The sequence below is a fragment of the Betta splendens genome, chromosome 16 (genome assembly GCF_900634795.4).
Source record: "Betta splendens chromosome 16, fBetSpl5.4, whole genome shotgun sequence".
In the NCBI taxonomy this organism is placed as follows: Eukaryota; Metazoa; Chordata; class Actinopteri; order Anabantiformes; family Osphronemidae; genus Betta; species Betta splendens.
The window spans coordinates 7,308,958-7,330,838 of NC_040896.2; the positions used below are offsets into that span (position 1 = coordinate 7,308,958).

General features: G+C 45.1%; 4 protein-coding genes across 5 annotated transcripts; all 4 read left to right on the plus strand.

The window, feature by feature from the left end:
• The first annotated feature begins 251 nt into the window (after window positions 1-251).
• dhx16 (DEAH (Asp-Glu-Ala-His) box polypeptide 16) lies at window positions 252-12,332 on the plus strand. Its single transcript, XM_029129381.3, has 21 exons — window positions 252-512; window positions 1,295-1,497; window positions 1,629-1,861; window positions 2,125-2,296; window positions 2,376-2,432; window positions 2,581-2,835; window positions 2,945-3,178; window positions 3,389-3,580; window positions 3,869-3,979; window positions 4,089-4,204; window positions 4,460-4,670; window positions 4,763-4,861; window positions 5,522-5,674; window positions 6,115-6,255; window positions 6,753-6,915; window positions 7,025-7,143; window positions 7,653-7,720; window positions 8,028-8,190; window positions 9,002-9,163; window positions 11,507-11,680; window positions 11,768-12,332. Exons 2-21 carry the CDS (start codon window positions 1,300-1,302, stop codon window positions 11,894-11,896), a joined length of 3,150 nt encoding a protein of 1,049 aa, XP_028985214.1. The 5' UTR covers window positions 252-512; window positions 1,295-1,299; the 3' UTR covers window positions 11,897-12,332.
• An 810-nt stretch (window positions 12,333-13,142) lies between these two features.
• Window positions 13,143-15,608, plus strand: rnf183 (ring finger protein 183). Its single transcript, XM_055503486.1, has 2 exons — window positions 13,143-13,369; window positions 14,299-15,608. Exon 2 carries the CDS (start codon window positions 14,335-14,337, stop codon window positions 15,277-15,279), a length of 945 nt encoding a protein of 314 aa, XP_055359461.1. The 5' UTR covers window positions 13,143-13,369; window positions 14,299-14,334; the 3' UTR covers window positions 15,280-15,608.
• Window positions 15,609-15,753: 145 nt separating this feature from the next.
• LOC114843135 (ring finger protein 183) lies at window positions 15,754-17,494 on the plus strand. The gene is made up of 2 exons (XM_029129387.3): window positions 15,754-17,224; window positions 17,304-17,494. The coding sequence occupies exons 1-2, from the start codon at window positions 16,571-16,573 to the stop codon at window positions 17,388-17,390; spliced, it is 741 nt and encodes a 246-aa protein (XP_028985220.2). The 5' UTR covers window positions 15,754-16,570; the 3' UTR covers window positions 17,391-17,494.
• Window positions 17,495-18,540: 1,046 nt separating this feature from the next.
• Window positions 18,541-21,740, plus strand: mgat1a (alpha-1,3-mannosyl-glycoprotein 2-beta-N-acetylglucosaminyltransferase a). 2 transcript variants are annotated; one of them, XM_029129384.3, is made up of 3 exons: window positions 18,541-18,758; window positions 19,395-20,230; window positions 20,432-21,740. In XM_029129384.3, exons 2-3 carry the CDS (start codon window positions 19,622-19,624, stop codon window positions 21,128-21,130), a joined length of 1,308 nt encoding a protein of 435 aa, XP_028985217.1. In that variant the 5' UTR covers window positions 18,541-18,758; window positions 19,395-19,621; the 3' UTR covers window positions 21,131-21,740. The 2 variants fall into 2 exon arrangements, with proteins under 2 accessions (XP_028985217.1, XP_028985218.1); XM_029129385.3 differs by having other exon boundaries at window positions 19,490-20,230.
• Window positions 21,741-21,881: the final 141 nt, after the last annotated feature.

A 21,881-nucleotide genomic window follows, 5' to 3' on the forward strand; every position in this document is an offset into this window, starting at 1 on the left:
TTGTATTTATTTCTTTATATTTATTGTTTATTTACATCTCGTCATGTATTGAAACGTACAGTCCTGTACTTTACCAACCAACCTTCCTAGTGACCTGACTGTTTGTGTTATCTATGCTGCGTCTATGATGCATGCACAGTGTTTTGTAAAAAGAATTCGTGCTAAAGACGTTTATTGCTGTTCCCCAGATGTCCACAGGGGGCAGTAAGCACAGCAGCGCCTCGTGCAGTGACTCCCTCTCGGCAGTTTTTTGTGACGTATTTCCGCTTTCAACTTTCGCGTGCATTATGCTAACGTAGTGTTAGCCAAACATGACTTAGTTGACTGTACAGAAGGACAAAAGAAAGACTAAAAGAAATAGGTTTATCCACAGTAAATGGAAGTGACCACGGAGTTTCCTTTACGGGGGTTAGCGAGCTACAATTGACGTAAACGCATCATTATTAGGTAGATTTACGTGAGTTAGCCAACTCAGATCCATCTGCTATAATAACATCGACTGAGGGAGAGCGGTAAGTGAATAAAGTGAAAGAGTTGTTTGCATTGTATATAGTGTAAATATTGTAAAGTTTAGTGTTAACCACGTGTCTTCAGTTTCTATTTTATCTCGTGCAATATTTTGAGCACGACGCGTGACAACCTAATCATCTGGGATTCAATAATTAAAAGTTTAATCACGGGTAGTAATTACTTAATATTGATTAATTCCTAAAATGTTTTATATGAATTGTTTTTGGCGAAGGTTTAAGGCTTTCAAGCGTTGTTTACGTCAATCTGTTGTTGTGAACAGTGACATTAGATTAGATTCAAATTTATTGTCATTACACATGCACAAGGAAAGTGCAACGAAATGCAGTTTAGGTCTAGCCAGAAGTGCTGTACGCAGTAAGTACAGGATACAGATATGTGCAGGAGAGAAATATGGATGGTATTTACAGATGAGGATGGAATAGACTTAATAACTATATTCAGGGATTTACTGTAGATGAACATAGATTAGCATATATTTTGTTTCTCTAGCAACCAGGGGTATGCAAATATATGTATATATGAAAGTAATATAAATACCAATGTCACTATTAACTATAATCAGAAATTTAGGTAGATAACGATATATATTGGTTGCTATAGTAATGGGGAATATTCTAGTAGATATTAATATGACATACAGTTGCTATTATATATTCAGGAATTTATGTATTTACATATAGATATGAATATAATATAGAGAGGAATATATATTGAAACAACGATATCTAAAGCGCTTGAATAATGTTCTCTGCCCCTAAAACAGGCACCATGGCCAACTTAGAGCAGTGGGTCAATGACCGTCTCCATGACATCCTTGGGCTGAGCGACAGATATGTGTCTCAGTTTATGATCGGCACGGCACAGAAAGCTTCAAGTGCTCAAGACTTTCTGAGTCGTCTTGAGCAGACAGGCACTATTGACATTGACCAGAGTGTGATTGCCTTTGCGGAGGACCTCTATGAAAAGGTACATCTTCATTTCTTCTAATAACTTGCTATATGAAGTTTTAATGATGTAAACATAGTTCCTCATTTTGATCAGGCAGGGACGTTTTTTGTGATAAAACTTTAACGATATTTAAATCCTGTGTATTATAGATTCCTCGCAAGCAGGTTGCTGAGAAACCATCCCGTGCAATTGAACGACAAGCCATTGAAATGGACAGGAAGAATCGGACGTACACCTTACTGGAAGACAGCGAAAGTGATGGAGACACTGTGAAGGAGAAGCAGAAAGGAAAAAAGACAAGCCGGGACAGAGAAAGCAAAAGGAAGCACATCAGACAAAAGAAAGAGAGCGAGTCATCTAGTGAGGATGAAGCACCTGATAGGTAAATCATTTATTTTCTTACTATATGTTAAATGTTTATATTACTTGTATACTTAAACTGGTAAACATAGAGTAGGACAGACTCACAACTGAATCATAATTACATTTGGAGTTGATCACATTCATGCATTCACAAACCTCTCTGAAATCCAGTAATTTATAACAATAAAAATTATTATTTCTTAGATACATGTACCTAATTTGTAATAGTATGTTTAAATTAAACATAGCAGGAGGGTTTGATACATAGTCTTTCATCATCAGGGGTAATTCAGGGCAGTCTGCCAAGAAGGAAGAAGAGGAGGTGGAAGAAGAGTGGGAGAAGGAAGAGAGGGAAAGACTGCAGGACATTGAAGAGAGAGATGCGTTTGCTGCACGAGTGAGACAGAAGGACAAAGAGAAAACACGCAACATAGCTGAAAGAACTGATAAAAAGGTGAGACAATTACAACGTGGCTCGTGTGTATTGTTTTACGCTACGCCATGCAGTTTAAAAACTTTACTTCTCTCTCCAGGCTTATGAGGAGGCTCAGAAAAGGCTGAAGATGGCTGAAGACGATCAAAAAAATATGGTAGGTGCTCAGACATGGGAGTCGAAGTTCCTGCCTGTGCTTAAAAACTGTATTATAATCTTTAACTGTTCATTTTAAGGTTGTTTTTGGAAGTGACAGCGATACATTTGTAATTTTTTTCATCATGTCCTTATCTTTTACTGTCTAGTTGCCAGAGTTGAGGAAGCGTTCTCGTTGGGAGTATTTAAAAAAGCGAGAGTCGGAGAAGCTGGAGGACCTGGAGGCAGAGATCCATGATGAGGAATATCTTTTTGCCAAAGAAAACCTAACTAAGCGGGAGCATAAGGAGCTGCAATACAAACGCACTCTTCGGGACCTGGCTAAAGATTACAAGAAAGCTGGAGCGAAGGAACACGAGGAGCGGAAGAACAGATATTACATGCCAGAAGAAACGAGAAACAAGGTAAGAATGGGGAGTAGTATACTCTGTCATGGTCTGATCATAATACAGTTTTCATAAGCTCTATATACTAATGTGTACCTTTGTTCCCCCCCTGTTCCTCGCTGACTAGGACGTGCCGCAAAGAGACCTTGAGCTAGAAGAAACTCCTATGGAGCTGGGAGGAGAGCAGGGCCGCTGGGAGGAGGAGAGGCTGAAAACAGCCTCCCTTAGCTTTGGGGCCAAGAAGGAGAGAGAGCAGGGGATGAAGCAGGAAAAGGAGAGGTATCAGCTGATCCTGGAAGAGGATGAGATGATCGACTTTGTCAGCACTGCCATTACTATGAAGGGAACCCGGTCGGAGAAGGTGGGCTTCACTTCAACACTACGCTTTTAAATTATTTGTGAACTGATCAAAACACAATGAAACAGTAATTACTATTCAAAGGGAACATAGTGTTCTAGTCAGATCTTTAGCTTCTGTTGAATAAAATGTGTAAGTCAACTGCTTTACATATCAAAATGAATTGGTGTGGTAAAAGACAAGACCTTCTTTTTCTGACCTGTTTCTGTTCAGGAGCAGGAGGCCCCAGCTCTCTCACAGGCAGAACTAAAGAAGCAATCCATGCAGGAGGTTCGGCGCAGCCTGCCCATCTTCCCTTACAGAGAGGACCTGTTAGCTGCCATCCATGAGCACCAGATCCTGGTCATAGAGGGAGAGACAGGCTCTGGAAAGACCACCCAGATCCCGCAATACCTCCTAGAAGATGCAAGTGCTACTTTCTTCTTCTTTTGTCATTGAACCAAGATACTAAAGGTTGTGACTTAAGGTGTAAGAAATAGGTCTTCAGCGGGGGGTCTACCTCAACTAAAGTAAAGTAGTAACTCCCTGGTTTTCCCTCATGAAGGGAGCCATCTTCAGTTTTTTTATACTATTTTTAGATGAGTTTTTTTACGTTTTGGACAGAGCTGAGTCACCTGTTTTATACCGTGTTCTACAAGAAGACAACACTGATGGCGAGTGGGGATGTATCATCTACTCTTGTTCCTTTCTTAGGGCTACACTAAAGGAGGCATGAAGATCGGATGCACACAGCCTCGCAGAGTGGCAGCCATGTCTGTGGCTGCTAGGGTGGCAGAGGAAATGAGTGTAAAACTTGGTAATGAGGTGAGTTTTGTACATTCATCGTTATCATGTATTCAGATGATGATGTGAGTAAATGACGCAATAACAAATAAAAATCAATCTTTTTATGTTTTTACTTTGTGTAATTCAGGTGGGTTACTGTATCCGCTTTGAGGACTGCACATCAGAGAGGACGGTGCTGAAGTACATGACAGACGGAATGTTACTTCGGGAGTTTCTCACTGAGCCTGACTTGGCCAGCTACAGGTAATGAAAAGAGGGAAGTCAAGTGAGCTCCACGGTCGGCTCTTTACATAGACAACCAAAATAATCCTCATTGAGCTAATGGACTGTGGTGAGGAAGAAGCCCATCAGAACCACGTCCAGCTGGAGGGTGCCTGCCTCCAGAACTTGAACGGGTTACAGGTTCCTCATGAAAGTAACTTGATGCTGGGACCCTGTGGTGCTCTGAGGTTTTTATGATATAATAGGGCTTGATTACTTTGTCTCTCTCCCCTCCAGTGTAATCATCATAGATGAGGCCCATGAGCGAACTCTACACACAGACATCCTGTTTGGTCTGATTAAGGACATTGCCAGGTTCAGATCGGACCTGAAGGTGCTGGTGGCCAGCGCCACTCTGGACACTGAGCGCTTTTCTTGCTTCTTTGATGATGCACCTGTCTTCAGGATCCCTGGGAGGAGGTTCCCCGTCGACATCTACTACACAAAAGTAGGAGCTAGCATTAACTGTATGAATAGCAGGTTTTATTTTACAGGTAGTTTGGTTTCTGTGAGTAAGCATGTGTTTGTTTTGTTGTCTAGGCTCCAGAGGCAGACTACCTTGAAGCATGTGTAGTGTCAGTCCTACAGATCCACGTCACTCAGGCTCCAGGAGACATTTTGGTCTTCCTCACTGGACAGGTATTGTTTACATACAGTGTAAGACGTGTGGGAATTCTTGGAAGTCTATGTTTTGTATACGCTTGTAAAGATCTCTTTGTTTTGTGTGTAATAGCTTTAGTGTCTGTGTAAATCACACTGTTGTCCCTGTTGCCTTATGTGAAACAGTTCTGTGTATATACCAGATTAGTACATTTTGTTTAAGATGATGAGGAATTTGTCAAATCAAAGTCATGTCAGACCACATTAAAGTGTTCATGGTAAGATGTTTTAACCTCATGCACCGGAAAGTGACTCAGAGGTGTTTTGTATCGTAATATTGCAGTGGGAAAAAAAGCCCCTTTTGTTTCTCCATTCTACTTCATTGGGTTTGATAAAATGAGGTCGACTGTTGTCTAGTAATGCACAAGATCATCTCTTTGTTCCTGAGCTGTTAAACTCACCTGCGGTAAAATGCGGTGTGGCTTCATGTTACTCTCTGAATTTCTCAAATGTGGCATGTCGTATGTCATGCCAGAACTGTCCAATGAATAAGCTTTTCTCAGTTCAGTAGACGAGGCGGACAAGGAGTTTTATTTCCTCAGTCCCTTTCATATCTTTAAATATTATTTTATCAGTGTGTGTTATGAATATGTATGGTCCTTATTGACATCATTCAAACCTCCTTTACGTGTCTGGCAGGAAGAGATTGAAGCGTGTTGCGAGCTGCTCCAGGAAAGATGCAGGCGACTTGGATCAAAGATAGCAGAGCTGCTGGTACTTCCCATCTATGCCAACCTGCCGTCTGACATGCAGGCCAAGATCTTCAACCCCACTCCACCCGGTGCCCGGAAGGTGAGAGCATGTCTGAGCTTTGTGCTATCACTTACAAAAAACTGCAGCGCTTCCTCATGAGGTTGTTGTAAATGTGGCAGGTCACTGCAGGAATAGCTTTTCAACTTGGCAGATAGCAGATGCTCACCAGACTGTAGCAGACAACAATAACTTTGTGCGATACACGCGTGGACAATACACCTGCTCTGAATCAGCGGTGTAATCGGAAAGAGCCTCCTCATATTCTCTTGGGTTGAATGTCTATGACAGTATTGACCAACAGAGGCTGCTGTACTACAGCCGTCTTTGGCAGGCAGCCTTGGTTTTGGATTTTCTCCAACCTGTGACAGGAAAAACCTTGTTTTGATGTTTAGTTGCACATTTGTTCCCATTGTTCCTGCATTTTTTTTTTGCACCTCCTATGCAGCTCACCTTCTTTGCTCTTCTGTATGTTGCCTCAGGTGGTGGTGGCCACCAATATAGCAGAAACCTCACTGACCATAGATGGGATCATCTACGTCATTGACCCGGGCTTCTGCAAACAGAAGAGTTACAACGCCCGCACCGGCATGGAGTCGCTCATAGTCACGCCCTGTTCACGGGTACCTGCTCACCGTTTAACAAGCAGCACATTAGTGAATTGAGATCCGTTTTCTGAGGTCATTGTTGTGATTGCTGACTTTTTATTATTGTTCCAAACAAAAACAATAAGTCACTCGTCACTATGTTTATATATAGAAACATCACCTGCTGATCCCAAGACTATGTTGGTGAACAGACCTAATCAGTGCTGCCACATAAACAGTGGTCAATGTTTGAGAGAGGCTGCTTTCAAAGGAAGTCTCCTTTTCTTTCAGATATGTGCTAAAATATAGAATTAAAGTAATCAGAAGGGACACACACAATTAATTTCCTGTGTAGACAGGATGTTTAAAGACAAAGTAACACAGTTGGAGCACTTTCTTGTTGCTTAAACAATATGACTATGTAGATGTGTCTTTTTAATAGTCCTGTTGATGAGGCAGCTGTTAAACTCTCTGTGTACATTGTTAGTCTTTGTATTGATTTTGTACAAATGACGCGCTGTGTTTGATCTCAGGCGTCGGCAAACCAGAGAGCTGGCCGCGCAGGCAGAGTGGCTGCTGGGAAATGTTTCCGGCTTTACACAGCCTGGGCCTTCAAACACGAGATGGAGGAAACAACCGTGCCTGAGATTCAAAGGACCAACCTGGGGAATGTAGTCCTGCTGCTGAAGAGTTTAGGTGAATGAGATTCAAGCTAGTGTTGTTTCATAGACATTAAGTTGAAGCTTGTTTGTTGTTCGGTGCCTCTGACTGAAATGAGCCAGTATTTCTTGCTTTCTTGCTTAAGGCATCAATGACCTTATTCACTTTGACTTCATGGACCCACCCCCCCATGAGACTCTGGTGTTGGCGCTGGAGCAGCTCTATGCCCTTGGAGCGCTCAACCACCTGGGGGAACTGACAAAGGTACCAACTCAGGGCTCAGTAGCAGCAGTAATTGCATTTTGTTTAGTAACGATGTGTCAGTAACTCTAACACAGAGTTAAAAGGAAGTTAGTGTTGCATGTATAAATAAGCAACTACCAAAATAGCAATCCTGCTATTCAAGCATGAGCAAAGAAGCAGAGGGTTAATAATTTTACATGGAATAACTCAGTTGTTTTATAAGTCTATGTGTAGCAAAGGGAAACACTTTCAGTGTTCCTGATATTAATCACAGGGAGGTCCAGAAGCATTGCATAATTTGTGTTTGTCTTAACCTGAATCCGGCGCTTTGCTAAAACAAAAGTTACCGTACTGTGCATGCGAGTAAGGACTTGCTGCATGTAAAGCTTCAGAATTATATTTCTGAAGTTTTCTCCTTTTTATCAGTGGTATTAAGGGTATGAAGCAACTTTCTAAAGACTTTGTGTAATTCATTGCATCACTGGCAACTGGTTATTATTCATTAAACAAGTAGCTTCCTTGTTTTGTAGCTGGGACGCAGGATGGCTGAGCTACCTGTGGACCCCATGTTGAGCAAGATGATCCTGGCCTCTGAGCAGTAAGTCCTCAGTCTGTCACTTTGCTTTTTATGTACTATCAATAAACTGAATAAACTATATTCCCACATACTCTATCAAGTAAAACCTAAATCCAATCAGTCAATAAATCAATTCTTGACAGTCTATAATTTAAAATGGTTTCATTAATATGGAAAATAACCAACAGTACGTGTAAGAGTTAATATAAGAGTTAATAGTGAAATGGACGCTGGATAAGTAAGATAACCAGAACCAACTGAGTGCTTGGTTTGACAATTCTGGAGCCATCTTTGATCTTTGTTCTATTTCATCTATGCTTTTCTGCAGGTACAAGTGTTCGGAGGAAGTGTTGACGATAGCAGCGATGCTGTCGGTGAACAACTCCATTTTTTACCGGCCCAAGGACAAGGTTGTGCACGCTGACAACGCCAGGATGAACTTTGTGGTGCCAGGGGGAGACCATCTGGTGCTGCTCAACGTCTACACACAGGTATCAACATGGCGGGACCTCATTCTTAGCAGGGACCGTCTGTGGATAGTGACGTTCCAGGGCCTGGTCAGAAGCCGGCCTGTGCTGACAGTGATGTCAATCTTTGCCTATTAATATGTGTTAATTATGCATCTGGTGTTTTACCTAAGAACAAAACAATTGGTGAAACTGACTGGGTGTGTCCTCAGTGTTGTTCTGTACAAAGCACCTGGTGGAATGAAAAGTGATGCAAACCCTTCCAGCAACCCTGCAGGACAGGTTGTCAGTATCAGGCCTATGAGCCTGTGTTCTTTAGTTTCTGTGTAAAACCTTAAGGCCGTAATTAAGCAATTGTTGTTTTTCTTGCATTTTACTTAAGTTGAAGACTCCAGAACGTTATAGGTGATGGTCACTTCTCTGAAAGTCTACAGTGGGAAGTTTTCAGTGTTTATTGACAGCTGAGCTTTATTTTTACTTTACTTTTTAATTGTTAGTGCCCAGCTCTGAAGCATGACAACAAGTTTCACCAACAAGTTTCCTATTGTGTAATATCTGACATGGTTCTACACCGGTTTATTAACCTACTGAGCACTTACTAACTAGTCCTTGTCACATAAAGTACATTTAAATCAAGGCTGTGACTGAACAAATGTTATGTTTGAGGTGATATCTTTGCATTTCATTTAGCAATAAACAGAAGTACTAGAGAGACGAGAGGTAAACATAGATGTCACCCTGTTTGTGATGCTACAGTCTCAGGGAGTCTAGTCTGGTTCCCCCATGTCCACATAAGCACCTGGCTTTATTACTACCCCGTGTGTTTGTACCTCAGTGGGTCGAAAGCGGCTACTCTACCCAGTGGTGCTATGAGAATTTTATCCAGTTCCGCTCTATGAGAAGAGCCCGCGACGTCAGGGACCAGCTGGAGGGCCTGATGGACCGCATCGAGGTGGAGGTGGTCAGCTGCCAGGGAGACTGCATTCCAGTTCGCAAGGTTAGTGTCTAGAATCCACAGCTTATATGGCTGAAGAATCAAATGAAAACAATGTGTGTCAGACTGGCAATAAAGCCAGGACTTAATTTTTAGGCCATTTGTTCCGGACAACAATCAGATGTGTATGAGACATTCTCGGCACAGTCACACACTCAAACTAATTAATGTTTGCAGTACACAGCGTTTTGAATTTCAGATGAAGTGCCGCGGGAAGTTCTCTGAATGGATTAATGATTGTGTTTTGTCCTTGGAGCCTGTCGTTGCCTCTGATTTATTGTTTTTTGAACTGGTGAGTTGGGGTCTGACCCTCACTGGACGTGCTTTTAGTTATGTGAAAACAAAGCTTGGTGGCAGTCTGACATATTGCCCTGGGTTTGTGCTTAATCAGATGCACATCGTAGGTCCTGGACTTCTGCGTTTCCCTCTGAAGGTTGTAGGTCCAATCTCCAGATGTTGGCGACATTGATCTGTGCAATCACAGCTTTACCTTCAGCCTTTTTTGTTTCCAAGCTCTTTTTTAAAAATTCATCCACATAACTCAGTAGAAATTAGAATTCATTTATTTTATCTTTTAAAAATACATTTTTCCTTTTCATCAAAAAAATATGATTACAATATTTTAAATATTCATGGGTTAAAGTTGGTTTCACTTTCTGCACATTCAGTTGAGAGGGGATGTTTACTGCGCAGGGACCTGCCTCACAGGCGGGACCAAGAAGAAGCAACTTCTATTCAAATACCTGGCTCTGGTTCAACGTATTGTACGCCCTCAGCAAGGAGCCGGACTGATTATTCACATACAGTCTTACGCACATTACTTTATGACTGCTAACAATTCTGTTTAAATAAAAGAGTTGCCAGTGGATCAGCTCCAAGCTTGTAATCATACCTTTGAACACCTGATCAAGGTACAGGGCTTAAGTTGAGTAATAAGTGTTTGAACCTTGACAGGGGAGGGCAGGACATTGACCAGGCCCTGTTCACAGAGAGCAGGAAACTTGATATCACCATTCTGTTACCTGAAGTAAAATATAGCAATTCTAGAAAGGCAGAGAAAAAGTACAAAGCTCTAAAACCAGTCTACAACGTGCAAGTAGAAACTTTAGAGATTTTGTGAGCAGCCTTCACATCAGTATCTACATGCAACAAATGATGTGAGCGATCCCTTAAAGCACTTAGGTTTGTTTTATTTGTTACTCATCTTGGCTCAACCGTTATCAGATCCAACAACCAACATGCATCAACAAACCTGTAACGTATTTATTAGCTCAAAAAGCTCCGTGAACCTGATAGGTAGTTAATGTTTTAGTTCCAACAAAGACAGAATATGCCGTGGGCAGAGACCTCTTGGTATGCAAACATGCAAACACAAACAAAGCGTCATTTAAAAATGTTTATTCTGCCTTAAGACAAAATGACAGACATGCAACTTAACATTTTCTCCTACGTAATGCCGGTGTGTGACACACCCAGCATCACCTTTCCCAGTTTACACGAGGCGTGGACAGCTGAGAAAAGCGGAGTCTTTTCCTGGCGTAGTTTCCTCGAGACCCAGCGGCATCACATTTCACATTTCAAATGTATTATTTCCATTTTGTCCACGAAAGCGTCAGAAGGTTTTATTACACTTCAACCAATTAGGTGTAATTTAAGCGTTGGGCAGGAGTCAAAAATCTTAAAATAGTTGCACATTTGAAAACCGTTTTTCCTTGAGGCTAAACTCATTCCAGCGTTTCAGTAGGAAACAGCTCATGGTGGTTAAAGGACCTATGGCTAATGCCTGATGGACAATTATTACTGTCACCATTTATTATCTAGTTAATTTTTGAGCAATTAATAAACTTTGTCTTATCCGCTTCCACCCTGAAGATGAAGTCCTATAAGTTAACTTCATGGGTTTCTATACTTTTCTTAATGTTTTTATGCACGTTAAGTTCAGGGAAAACCAGCCCCAGCTGCTAATTTACACAACAAATACCACATAGCTGAGGGGTGACGGGCTGAGTTCTTCCTGTTGGATAGAAAACAAAAGCTAGGCTGAATAATGTTTGTCAGGTCAGACTGCTCATCCGTGTGTCACAGCAGGACATTTTTGGGTTTTGTTTGGGTAAATACATCATTCACCGTGTTGTGCTTGAGACCGGATGGACCAGTCTTTTATTCAGCAGCTGTTTTGACCCTTGACTGCTGTGAAACATCCCACTGTAAGGAGCAGTGATCAACCTAATTACTAATGTAGTTATTTCCCTTTGCTCATATTGCTCATTATCCTACTGCTTCTTCATAGAAAAGCTCCTACCTGCCACTAATCTGCAAATCCCTCTCTTGTCCATCTCCTCCCAGGCAGTGACAGCTGGTTATTTCTATCACACCGCACGACTTAGCAAAGGTGGCTACAAGACGGTGAAGCACCAGCAGACGGTCTACGTCCACCCCAACAGCTCTCTGTTTGAGGAGCAACCACGCTGGCTCATCTACCACGAGCTGGTCTTCACCACCAAGGAGTTCATGAGACAGGTCGGCCTCCAGAGTCACACACTGTTTTTATTTAAACGGTCATTTGAGAGGTTTAATTAACGGGAATCTGTGGCGTCCACCCTGCAGGTGATCGAAATAGATAGCGGCTGGCTGCTTGAAGTGGCTCCTCATTACTACAAGAGCAAAGAGCTGGAGGACAGCAGCAGCAAGAAGATGCCGCGCAAGCAGGGCAAAACCAAAGAGGAGCTGGGCTGATGAGGGTCCGGGCTCATCAAACCCAAGCGCAGCATCACACGTCCCTCGTCCTCAGTAAAAGAGGGAAAATGACTTTCAAAAGAACGAGGACGTGTCCAGGAACGTAGGTGTTTGGTACCAGCTCAGTAACAAACAGCGACGTGATTTGTTTTCACGTGTTGTGAAAGCACTGATAAGAATCACTGGTGTTGATTTGGGGCCAGATTTGATGACACAGAAGAACACAACGCCTTTTACTTTCTGACTGTTTTATTCCTAAACCAGCTTCGTCTGCTCCAAACAGTAAAGCTCTGGGATCTGAGCTTCCATCAGCGGCCGCACGGACTCACCGCCGGCTTTCAGTTGGTTTGAGCTTGGCGCGTTTCTTTATATGTCAGTATAATTGTGTTCATTTTCAGTTTTATAGCGCAATAAACATTTACAAAATGATTTCAAATGACGACTCCAGTGACTTTTTTCTGGATTTAAATGAACCAAAGAGTGGACAGTTGTGCATCAGACGCCTAATGTGTATGAATCCGATCATCAGACTGGAATGCGTTACTAAAAGACTGGAAGAAACTTCACTGCAACAAAATCTCCATCATTTCCCTTTTACCTTATGTAATGACCAACACATTACCCACAGAGACAGCAAACACATGTTACAATACAGTTAATACTTGATGTGTAACATTTAGATGGCTGCTGTTCTTATCAGGGTGTTTTCTTATTTCTTCCAGAGATAAGATGGAAAGTCACTGTGACTGTGCAGCTGAGGTGGTTGTAACTACGTAACTGTTCCTTTTGAGGGAGGTGCAGCGTGAACCAGTTGCTGCAGGACAGGTGTGTTGACAGTAGTTGCTCCTCATTTTGTGCAACGTGTGGAATCTTCCCGGCAGTCATTGTGTCTCCTGACTGGTCTAACACAAACAGTCGCTCGGAGGACGGGTCTATTAACGTGTTTCTTACCATGTGACCCTGAAGGCTGCTGATGCCAGATCTGATACCGACCACTGTGTACAACAACAATGGCTGAGAAATAGTCTAAAACTGAATTGAAGTTTAATGGGACTGAACTAAGTTCAGGTCAAGATGAAAGGCAGGATGCAGCGTGTGCGGTGGGAAACGTACAGCATCTGAGTAAATGTTCTTCTGTCTACACACACAGACAGTAAAAAGCCACTGTCACCACAGGTTCAACTGGTCCAACAGGAAACGAGGAGGAAGGGCGGGAAGCAGCGGGACTGCAGCGAGAAGGAGGGTTCAGAGGAGGCACCGCTGTTTTATTAACACAAAACAAGGCATGAGAGTAAAGACGCACAACAGAGCGCTGAGAACGCTGCGTCCAGAGAGCGAAAGAGTTCCTGATGGAGGCTTCACACTCAGGTTCATAGTGATGACGCTTGGCTATGAACAGGTTCCCATCACTCTGATATTCAGAAGGATTATTTTACTTGTCAGATGATCGTTGACGCCGGTCTACCTCAACAGGTCAGTATTAGTTTACCAGACGCAGTGAGAAGAGGCTTTCAGTCACGTACAGTGCACTTTGAAGTACTTGAAGTTTCCAGTTCCGATCACATTGTCTGACAGCTTTACTTCACTGAAGTTTTTAGATTTAACTAATAAATGTTAATCTGTGGCAAAGCCACCAACAGGTCGCCCAGAACCTTGGATCAGCTCCACCTTCACCGGTTGTGCTGCTTCTTCCTTTATGAGCCAGCGCTTTAGCACTAGCTTCTATTGTTACCATCAAATTTCTTCACCAGTTTTCCCTTTTGAAAGTTTGGTGAACAAAAGACTTCAGTACCAGTTCTCTTGGCTGCACATTTGGATCAGACTGTATTTAACTCATTAACTTTAACTCAGCTAAGTACAAGTAAATAATTAGAAGCATTTCTTAACTGTTAACGATCTGGTTTGTCTCAGGTTTCATTTGTGCCTTGAAACGAACGACTATTAGCGTGAACACTTTAAACTTTCTGCAGAAACAGAAGACATGTGAGTTGCATTCTTCCTGGTGAAGTTAATAACTGACTGTGAGATTGACAGCTGCGATGGAATGTTTGCCGTGACTTCTCAAAACAATGCAGTCGTGACACAAACCGATCTCACCTTTGGTTTAGTTACAGGTTCCAGTCCACGATGAGGACCATAAACCCTCATGAACAAAAATGTGTTTGTTCTCATGCAGTCACGTCTGCTGGTGATTTTTGAGCAGGAAACCCCATTAAACAAACACAGCCAGTATCAAGGAAAAAGCTCATGCAAGATAAACAGATACAAATCTGATTGTGACGTTTCATTTTATACCAGCACCTCAGAAAAGCAATAGGCTTTATTATATCATTGCTGTGAAACAGCTGTAGCAATAGTTTTCAGGCTCCATTAATATCATATTAATATTTGATTTCCCTCAGCTCCTGTTGGCACACTACCTCTAACCCCCCTCCAACATGAGCCAGGACAGGGAGAGAGACGGGCCCGAAGGAAGCCAGAACCCTGGACCCAGACAGGCCTCCAACGTCAAACCCAGGCTCGGCCAGAAAGACAGTAACAGCAAGGAGGCGCAGCGGAGCAACCAGAAACCGGCCAAGGTGAGGAGGTCCAGGAGCACCGACTCAGACCGGGGGGAGAGGGGGAGGAGGAGCGAACGGGACAGGGCCCAGGGGGACAGGAGGCAGCGTGGACGGAGCGAGGAGTCCCGGCGGCGCCACAGCAGAGAGAGGAGCAGCCACCAGAGGAGGCCGCAGGCCCCCGAGGACGACGTGGAGGACACGGAGTGCGCCGTGTGCTTCTGCACCTACGACAACACCTTCAAAACGCCCAAGCTGCTGGCGTGCGGTCACACCTTCTGCCTGGAGTGCCTCGCTCGCATCAACGTGACCTCTCCGGAGCTCAAGAGCCTGTCCTGCCCCGTGTGCCGCGAGCTGACCCGGCTGCCGCACGGCCAGGACCTGCCCCGCCTGGACAACAACCAGGACATCATCGGCAAGCTGCCGCCGGACATGCACAAGGCGCTGTCCATCCGCTTCAAGCGCGGCAAAGGCAAACTGCTGCTGAAGAACCCGCCCCCCGGCAGCCCCATCAAGGCCGGCGTCTTCGCGCTGCCCAAGAAGAGCCCCGGCGCCCAGGACGCGGCCGGCGGCGGCGTGAGCCTCAGCGCGCTGGAGCAGGGCTTCAACCCGACCACCGTGGTGGACGTGGGCCGGCCTCCCAGCAGGGTGCGCGGCCGCCTGCGCAGGCTGTTCCGCTCGGACCGGTGCTACTACGCGGTGGTGGCCACCATCATCACCATCACCGTGGCGCTCATGCTGGTGGGGATCCTGGCCTTCGTCATCGTGCCCAACGTGGTCATTTACCGGAGGCCGCAGAACGAGACGGCGCACAGCGGAGACTGAGCGTGAGAGACGCGCTGCAGGCGGCGTTTTTAGGACAGAGGGACCGCAAACGCCACACAGAGGCTCAGTGCCTTAAAGGGAGAAGTATGCACGGGCTCAGAATGAAGGAAAACAAGGACGACGGCATTCTTTAAGGGACAAACAGGTTTGAAGTTGCATGTGCAGGTGTGGGGCAGTCACATGAAGGCTGGTTGTTATCTTTGTGATCTGTTGCTGACGTGTTTGTGATTACTGTGAACGCCGGACGCTGTACAGAATGTGTAAAAAGATGTTGATGGATTAATAAGATGTAAATGTTCAGATGCACTAAACTCTGCGATGAAAGCTCACATCTTTGAATTGCGGCCTGTTCTCTACACGGGTTTCCTGGATTTAGACTCAAACAAGAGTCAAACAGTTAGGATTTTCCAACATAATGCAGATTCCGGTGCCGGGTCCTTGACGCGTCTCCATCAGGCCCCTGGTTCCCTCTAGTGGCTCAGGCACAGCCGCGTCTTTGTTTCTGGACGCCGACAAACCCGTCTGACCAAATGTTTGTCGTTATCGTGCTGCCGTGCAGCTCATGTCGCTCAGCAGTGACTTTTCACAACGGGAATGTAAATGTGTCATCACTTGACACATGTAAGAAAGAAAACATCTGAGGAGCAGAACGGGGAAGTCCAAAACAAACACAGAAGAACGTGACCATTGTTTTTTTCTTCGATGACCTACTTTAAAGTCTGTTTTCCCACAGTCCTTCAGGACATTTGACCATTTTGTCTTTAGAGCATTTAGAAAATAAGTCAGAAAACTATTAAGATTACATAGACTTTATGGAATAGTAATAAAGTCTTAGAAAGTAAAACTAACTTTTCCAAGTCCCCCACTTAGAAAAACTAGTTCCGTTTTAACTGCTAACGCCACAAGTCGCGGAAGACTCTCAGATAAACGTGATAAGAAGCTCTGTTTGTGTTTGATTAGAAACTCGACCAACCGGTGGAAACGGTTTCTGCATGAACAGATAGAACCACGGGGCTCGTAACAGTTCTTCTCCCTCAGCGCGGGCAGTTTAGTGCATTGCTTTTATTCGTACCGGTGTGTTCCAGTGGGTTAGGCCTGTTTTCCACTATTGTCTCAAGACCCACCCACCTCAGACACTCGAGGCAAATATGGTCGGGAGTCCCCGAGCACAAAGAGCCCCCTCCTCGGATCCGCTCGCCCTCAAACGCCACGCGACTGCGTGAACTGACGCTAAAACCCCGAAGAAGCAGGATTCCACAAACGGAAGCGGTGCGAGGTGGACGCGCGCGCCATGGCTTCCACTCCATCCGCCTCGGCCCTGAGCGCCGTTCTCCGGTGCCGGGGGAACGTTTGGACCAGGAACACGCCGAGCAAGAGGCCTGCGACCGCCGGCTACAGCCTCGGACTGGGCGTCGGGACGCAGCGCGACGCGCAGCCCGAGCGCGCGCGGTCGAGCCAGACCTCGGCGAAGGCGGCTTCGCTGCGCGGGGAGCGCGTGAGGGGACGGCTGCTCGTGGCGCACACGTCCCCCCGCGTGGACGGCGGGGCGCTGCGGGACGAAGACGTCGCGGGCGTTAAGAAGTCGCTTTACCCAAAACTTTGGCGACTCCCTGCACGCGCGCAGGCGGCGCGCGGACTGACACCTGAGCTGCGTGGCGCGGGCACGTGCTCCAAAATAACTCACTTTATTCAACGCGAGACTCGTCGTGAGAGCTGTGCACGTGCCCGGCACCCCAGTGGAGCCGCGGCGGGCGTTTTGAAGGTGTCCGTCGCGTCCCCAGTGGCGCTGGAAGACGCTGCGCACGTACTCGACGCGCTGAGGAGCGCCTGCGTCTCTGTCGCCGCTCTGGTGTCGCAGCTGATGCTGTGGAAGCTCCGCGGCAGCACGAATGCACGCGCTGCACATCTGCTTTGCCAAGAGGAGGAGAGACGCAGCGTCGCCCTGGTGAGACCTCATAGGAGACGTTCACAGCAGCGCCTGTTACTGCACCAGTACTCACCATATGATGTCATTTCCTTTTCAGGCAAACGGACACAGTTGTGCTGACCTCACCTCCACCCAGCGCGACCCCAGCTGTGCACTAAAGATCACAGAGGACAGGCCTGACTGAGGGAGAGTCCAAGGCCTCGGCGCCGAAAATACACATTGTAATCTGATGTTATTTATTGACTTTTACTTGACTTTTGCAATAAAGGACCCACTTTTGTTCTTCAACCCAGTGGTTAAGAAAACAACTGTTTTTTAGGACATTTATTTTTCACCTCTAGAGAAAAAGTAAACAAATTGACTTTTTTGATGGTGGCGGGACATTTTGTTTTTAAGCTAATGCCACATGTTTTGCAAAAAAGTTCCCCTTTTGCAATGACGTAAATAATATGATCTCTTTAAGGGAAATGAAAAATTCTAATCATGCCCAGGGTATTAAAAGTCTTCTTGTTCCTCTTGGGATTTTTACACCGTGGACCAAAAATAACTTTATATAAATAAATAAGCTATAAACTACAAACACCATGAATTAATTTGCCTATTTGCACATGGAGTAGGCCATTCACACCACTTATGAAAATAATATGATGAATATCATTAGATTTTATTTACAGCCTAACTGCTACTCATTTATATATTTACATGAAAGTATAGTTTTATGCATACTTGTTCTGACTACAAATGTACATACAAAATCTTTGTTTATCACCACATCACATAACATAACTGAGAAATAACATAAGGACATATCTGACAGATTGGTAATAATTGTTCTAAAAGGTAACCCATTGAAATGCACGCATTTCTGTATATATTTTAGTTTGATTCAAAGTAGTCAAGTTTAAGTTAGCTTTTACCTGGTCTTTTATACTGGGATACTATTCGTACTCATACTTTCTCCCAGTCAAGGAACACCACTGTTGTCTGGGGACAAGAAAAGTTAAGCTCATCATCTCTCATTTCCCCGTCTGTGTTTGTTTTGTGACGTTATCAGGCAAAGCTCCTCTGAACCATTCAACATTTGCCTTTTTATACTGAAACCAATGCAAATTGCGTGGAGGCCTCGTGCCTGGAGCCAAAGTTAATACCAAGCCCATGTAGCAGTGCGTGTAAGTATTAATAGGCAGTTCACATAAAAAGCGCGTGTGTGAAGTGAGACAGAAAGAGGTGCGCAGGCATCACACGCCTGTTTTAATGAGCTCCGTGGAGAGAAGCCACGCGTCAGCGCGTTGTGTAATTTCTGAGGGACCGTGGGGGCGGGACTTCCCGTGACTGACAGCCAGTGCCCAGGAAGTCGTCGTGTTACTTTGCTTTCTCCTCCTCCAGTCTCGTGAGGAGCCAGAGAAAGTGAAGAGGACCGAAGTTGCGTTCAGCGGCGAAACTTGCAGCGGAGCCGAGGTCGAGCGGCTCCAGGCGTCCAACTCCGCCGGTCGTCACCGGAACCGGGGAGGAAGAGAGCGCACAGACGGAAAGAGGCGGCCGCATTGCGAGGGTAAGGCTGCTCACGTCCGATACCTCCTCCAGGTAACATTCGGAGCCGGAGAGGAACCTGTCTGTCCGCCAGGCAGACACTCGCTGCTCCGAGGTCTTCTCCTGCTTGAGCCCAAATGTCTGGACTTTTCCGCGTGTGTGGCGAAGCAGCCACAGGTGATACGAGGTGATCGACCGCGGGGCGAATGACTCGTTCACACGAGCTCCGAGAAAATGGAAACGAGCCAGCGCTCCGTAGATTTCCTGTGTCGGGTAACAGTTGTGCAGTGCTTTGATTCAGCCCAGAAATCCACGCAGCGACACCTTCTATCGCACGCTCTTTGTACTTTACTAAACCCACAAATACTGTGAAAGGCGCTTTATTTCTCTAGTTTCCAGCTTTTAAAACTGCAGCATTTGTCAAATATTGTTGCGACATTGCTGTGACTATAATTACATTTTGATCCAGAGGTCTGTAAAGAACAGTCGTCTTTTCTTATCTTAATATGATTTAAAATAGTCCCAGCTGTTATTGTCCAGACTCTGTCAAACAGAGACACACAAACGCAGTGCAGCATTTTAGAATGTAGAACAGTCAATGTGCTTTAAATGTGAAGTTTGACTTCGTAATCATGTGTTTATGTTCTTATTATTTCAGACGTGGTTGAAAGTTGAGGACCTGCTGAACTCACTCTACTGCGTCATGTCGTCTCCTGCCTTCGCTGACACTGTGATGTGTCATTGTATCTGTAGGAACGGCACAGTGATCTGAGGGGGTCTGTGACAGCACACGGGCGACGTTTCCCGTATCCCGTTCTCATTGCCTGAAACAGGACGGCCCTCGCTCGGACCCTGTCTTCCTGTGCCCCCTCCTTCCTGTTGGCCATGCTCCGCAAGAGAGGCTCCCTCATCCTTTTGGGGGCGTTCCTGTTTGTCACCTGGAACGCCATCCTGCTCCTGCTGTGGGGCAGAGTCACGCCCGGAGATCAGGGCGACCTGGTGGCTGGACCCACTCATGAAATGATGAAAGACATGCTCCATTTGGCCGACACAATCGAAGTAGAGCTTGAGATACAGAAAAATATCTTGATCCAGATAAAGAATCACACGTCCCTGAAGGAGGCGTCCAACAAAAACAGAGCAAAGGTGTTGGCGCCCCCCCAGCCCGTCCTTCCTATCCTGGTTATCGCCTGTAACAGGGTCACTGTGAGGCGCTGCCTGGACAACTTACTGCAGCACCGGCCCTCGGCAGAGCTTTACCCAATCATAGTGAGTCAGGACTGTGGACACGCCGAGACTGCTGAGGTCATCAGTTCGTACGGGAGCCGAGTGACCCATCTGAAACAGCCCGATCTGTCGGAGATCGCCGTTCGGCCAGAGCACAAGAAGTTTCAGGGTTACTACAAGATCTCGCGGCATTATCACTGGGCCCTGAACCAAGTGTTCAGAACCCTGCTTCATTCCTCCGTAGTGATCGTAGAGGACGATCTGGAGGTAATTACTGAATCAATTACAGAATCTAATTAGTCCAGTAAATGCTGCTATGAATTATATCACATGGTTCCAAAATCCATGCATAGTTTCAAATGTCCGTTTTTATAAATATGATTAAGAACGGATTGTTTTACAGCTGGTAAGTTGTAGTGAGAAGGTTTTGTAAACTCCAACTAAATTATTAATCATCTCCTACTGTAGGTGGCGCCAGACTTCTTTGAGTACTTCGGAGCCCTGCTGCCGCTCCTGAAGTCCGACCCTACCTTGTGGTGTGTGTCGGCCTGGAATGACAACGGCAGGGACGGCTACGTGGATCCCGGCAGAGCCGACCTGCTTTACCGGACAGACTTCTTCCCGGGTCTGGGATGGATGCTCCTCAGGGAGGTGTGGGAGGAGCTGGAGCCAAAGTGGCCGGCGTCATTCTGGGACGACTGGATGCGTCATCCCGAGCAGCGCCGCGGCCGGGCCTGCATCCGCCCTGAGATCTCACGGACTTTGACTTTTGGCCGGCAAGGTGTGAGCCTGGGTCAGTTTTATGACAAGTACCTGCGTTACATTAAACTCAACACTGAATTTGTGCCTTTCAATAAGTTAGACCTGAGTTACTTGAAGGAGGAGACATACAGAGAAAACTTTCAAAAAGAAGTTTACGGTGCTCGTCTCGTTACATATGAGAATGTAGCGCAGGGGCAGCTCCAAGGAACCGGGCCATTCCGCCTCCAGTACTCGAGCAAGGACAGCTTCAAAATACTGTCCAAAAACCTGGGAATCATGGATGACTTGAAGTCCGGAGTCCCAAGGACGGGCTATAGGGGGATAGTCAGTTTCTTCTCACGAGGAAAAAGAATCTACTTAGCCCCTCCTCCAGGATGGACGCAGTACGATCCCACCTGGAGCTGATCCAGTAGAAAGTTGATGCAGTGGTGTTTTTGGGAAATCTTAAATGTCGTTCTAGACCAAAGACCACAAAGGTTCACTTTGAATGTTATAAACTACTTTATTATCCTTGATAAGGATGATGGTTCTACTTTTTGGCATAGGAGTCATTGCCAATGCTTCTCAGGTCTTTCTCATTATTCCAAAACATTTTTCTTTTTTGTAGCAAAGAGCCTAAACAGTTTGTTAAACAAATCTGCTGCTGATTTATTTTTACGATATGCCACTTATGCGCATGACATTCACTGCAATTCCCTAGTTTGGCACTTTTGTTTAAGTTGTTTGCAGTTTGTGGAAGCCTAAATGAACTGCAAATGTAAAATCAGAATCTGTGTATGTTTCTTATGGTGTCAGTTACTGGGCGCGATGGCAATATAATCTGTTATGCCATTTCATTTATTTTGGCATTCTTTGAAAATCAATTGTTGCTGTTTCCATTTTAATGTTGAGCTTCTGGCAGGATTGTTACTTTGTACAAAACAATAATTGTTTGTGCAGTTTTGAAATGAAAACCGACGTGTATTTGTTTTGTTTTTATAATTAGCTGCTTAATACAGGTCAATTTCTCACAGAACTCTGAGGTCATCTCGTGTTTTACAATATTAACTTACAATATTAGCAAACATTTACTGAACTTTTAGAATCGTAAGGTGTGAACCCCCAAATTATAATGCGCTTTCGGTTAAATAATACTGATAATTTTACACACGATGAC

Excerpts from the sequence above, each read along its gene's own strand:
- LOC114843135 (XM_029129387.3), top strand. The coding sequence starts at position 16,571 with ATGGCTTCCACTCCATCCGCCTCGGCCCTGAGCGCCGTTCTCCGGTGC. Across the intron at positions 17,225-17,303 it reads AGAGACGCAGCGTCGCCCTG|GCAAACGGACACAGTTGTGC; the intron begins GTGAGACCTCAT and ends TTTCCTTTTCAG.
- dhx16 (XM_029129381.3), top strand. The coding sequence starts at position 1,300 with ATGGCCAACTTAGAGCAGTGGGTCAATGACCGTCTCCATGACATCCTT. Across the intron at positions 4,862-5,521 it reads TGGTCTTCCTCACTGGACAG|GAAGAGATTGAAGCGTGTTG; the intron begins GTATTGTTTACA and ends CGTGTCTGGCAG. Across the intron at positions 7,721-8,027 it reads ATGATCCTGGCCTCTGAGCA|GTACAAGTGTTCGGAGGAAG; the intron begins GTAAGTCCTCAG and ends GCTTTTCTGCAG.
- rnf183 (XM_055503486.1), top strand. The coding sequence starts at position 14,335 with ATGAGCCAGGACAGGGAGAGAGACGGGCCCGAAGGAAGCCAGAACCCT.
- mgat1a (XM_029129384.3), top strand. The coding sequence starts at position 19,622 with ATGCTCCGCAAGAGAGGCTCCCTCATCCTTTTGGGGGCGTTCCTGTTT. Across the intron at positions 20,231-20,431 it reads TCGTAGAGGACGATCTGGAG|GTGGCGCCAGACTTCTTTGA; the intron begins GTAATTACTGAA and ends CTCCTACTGTAG.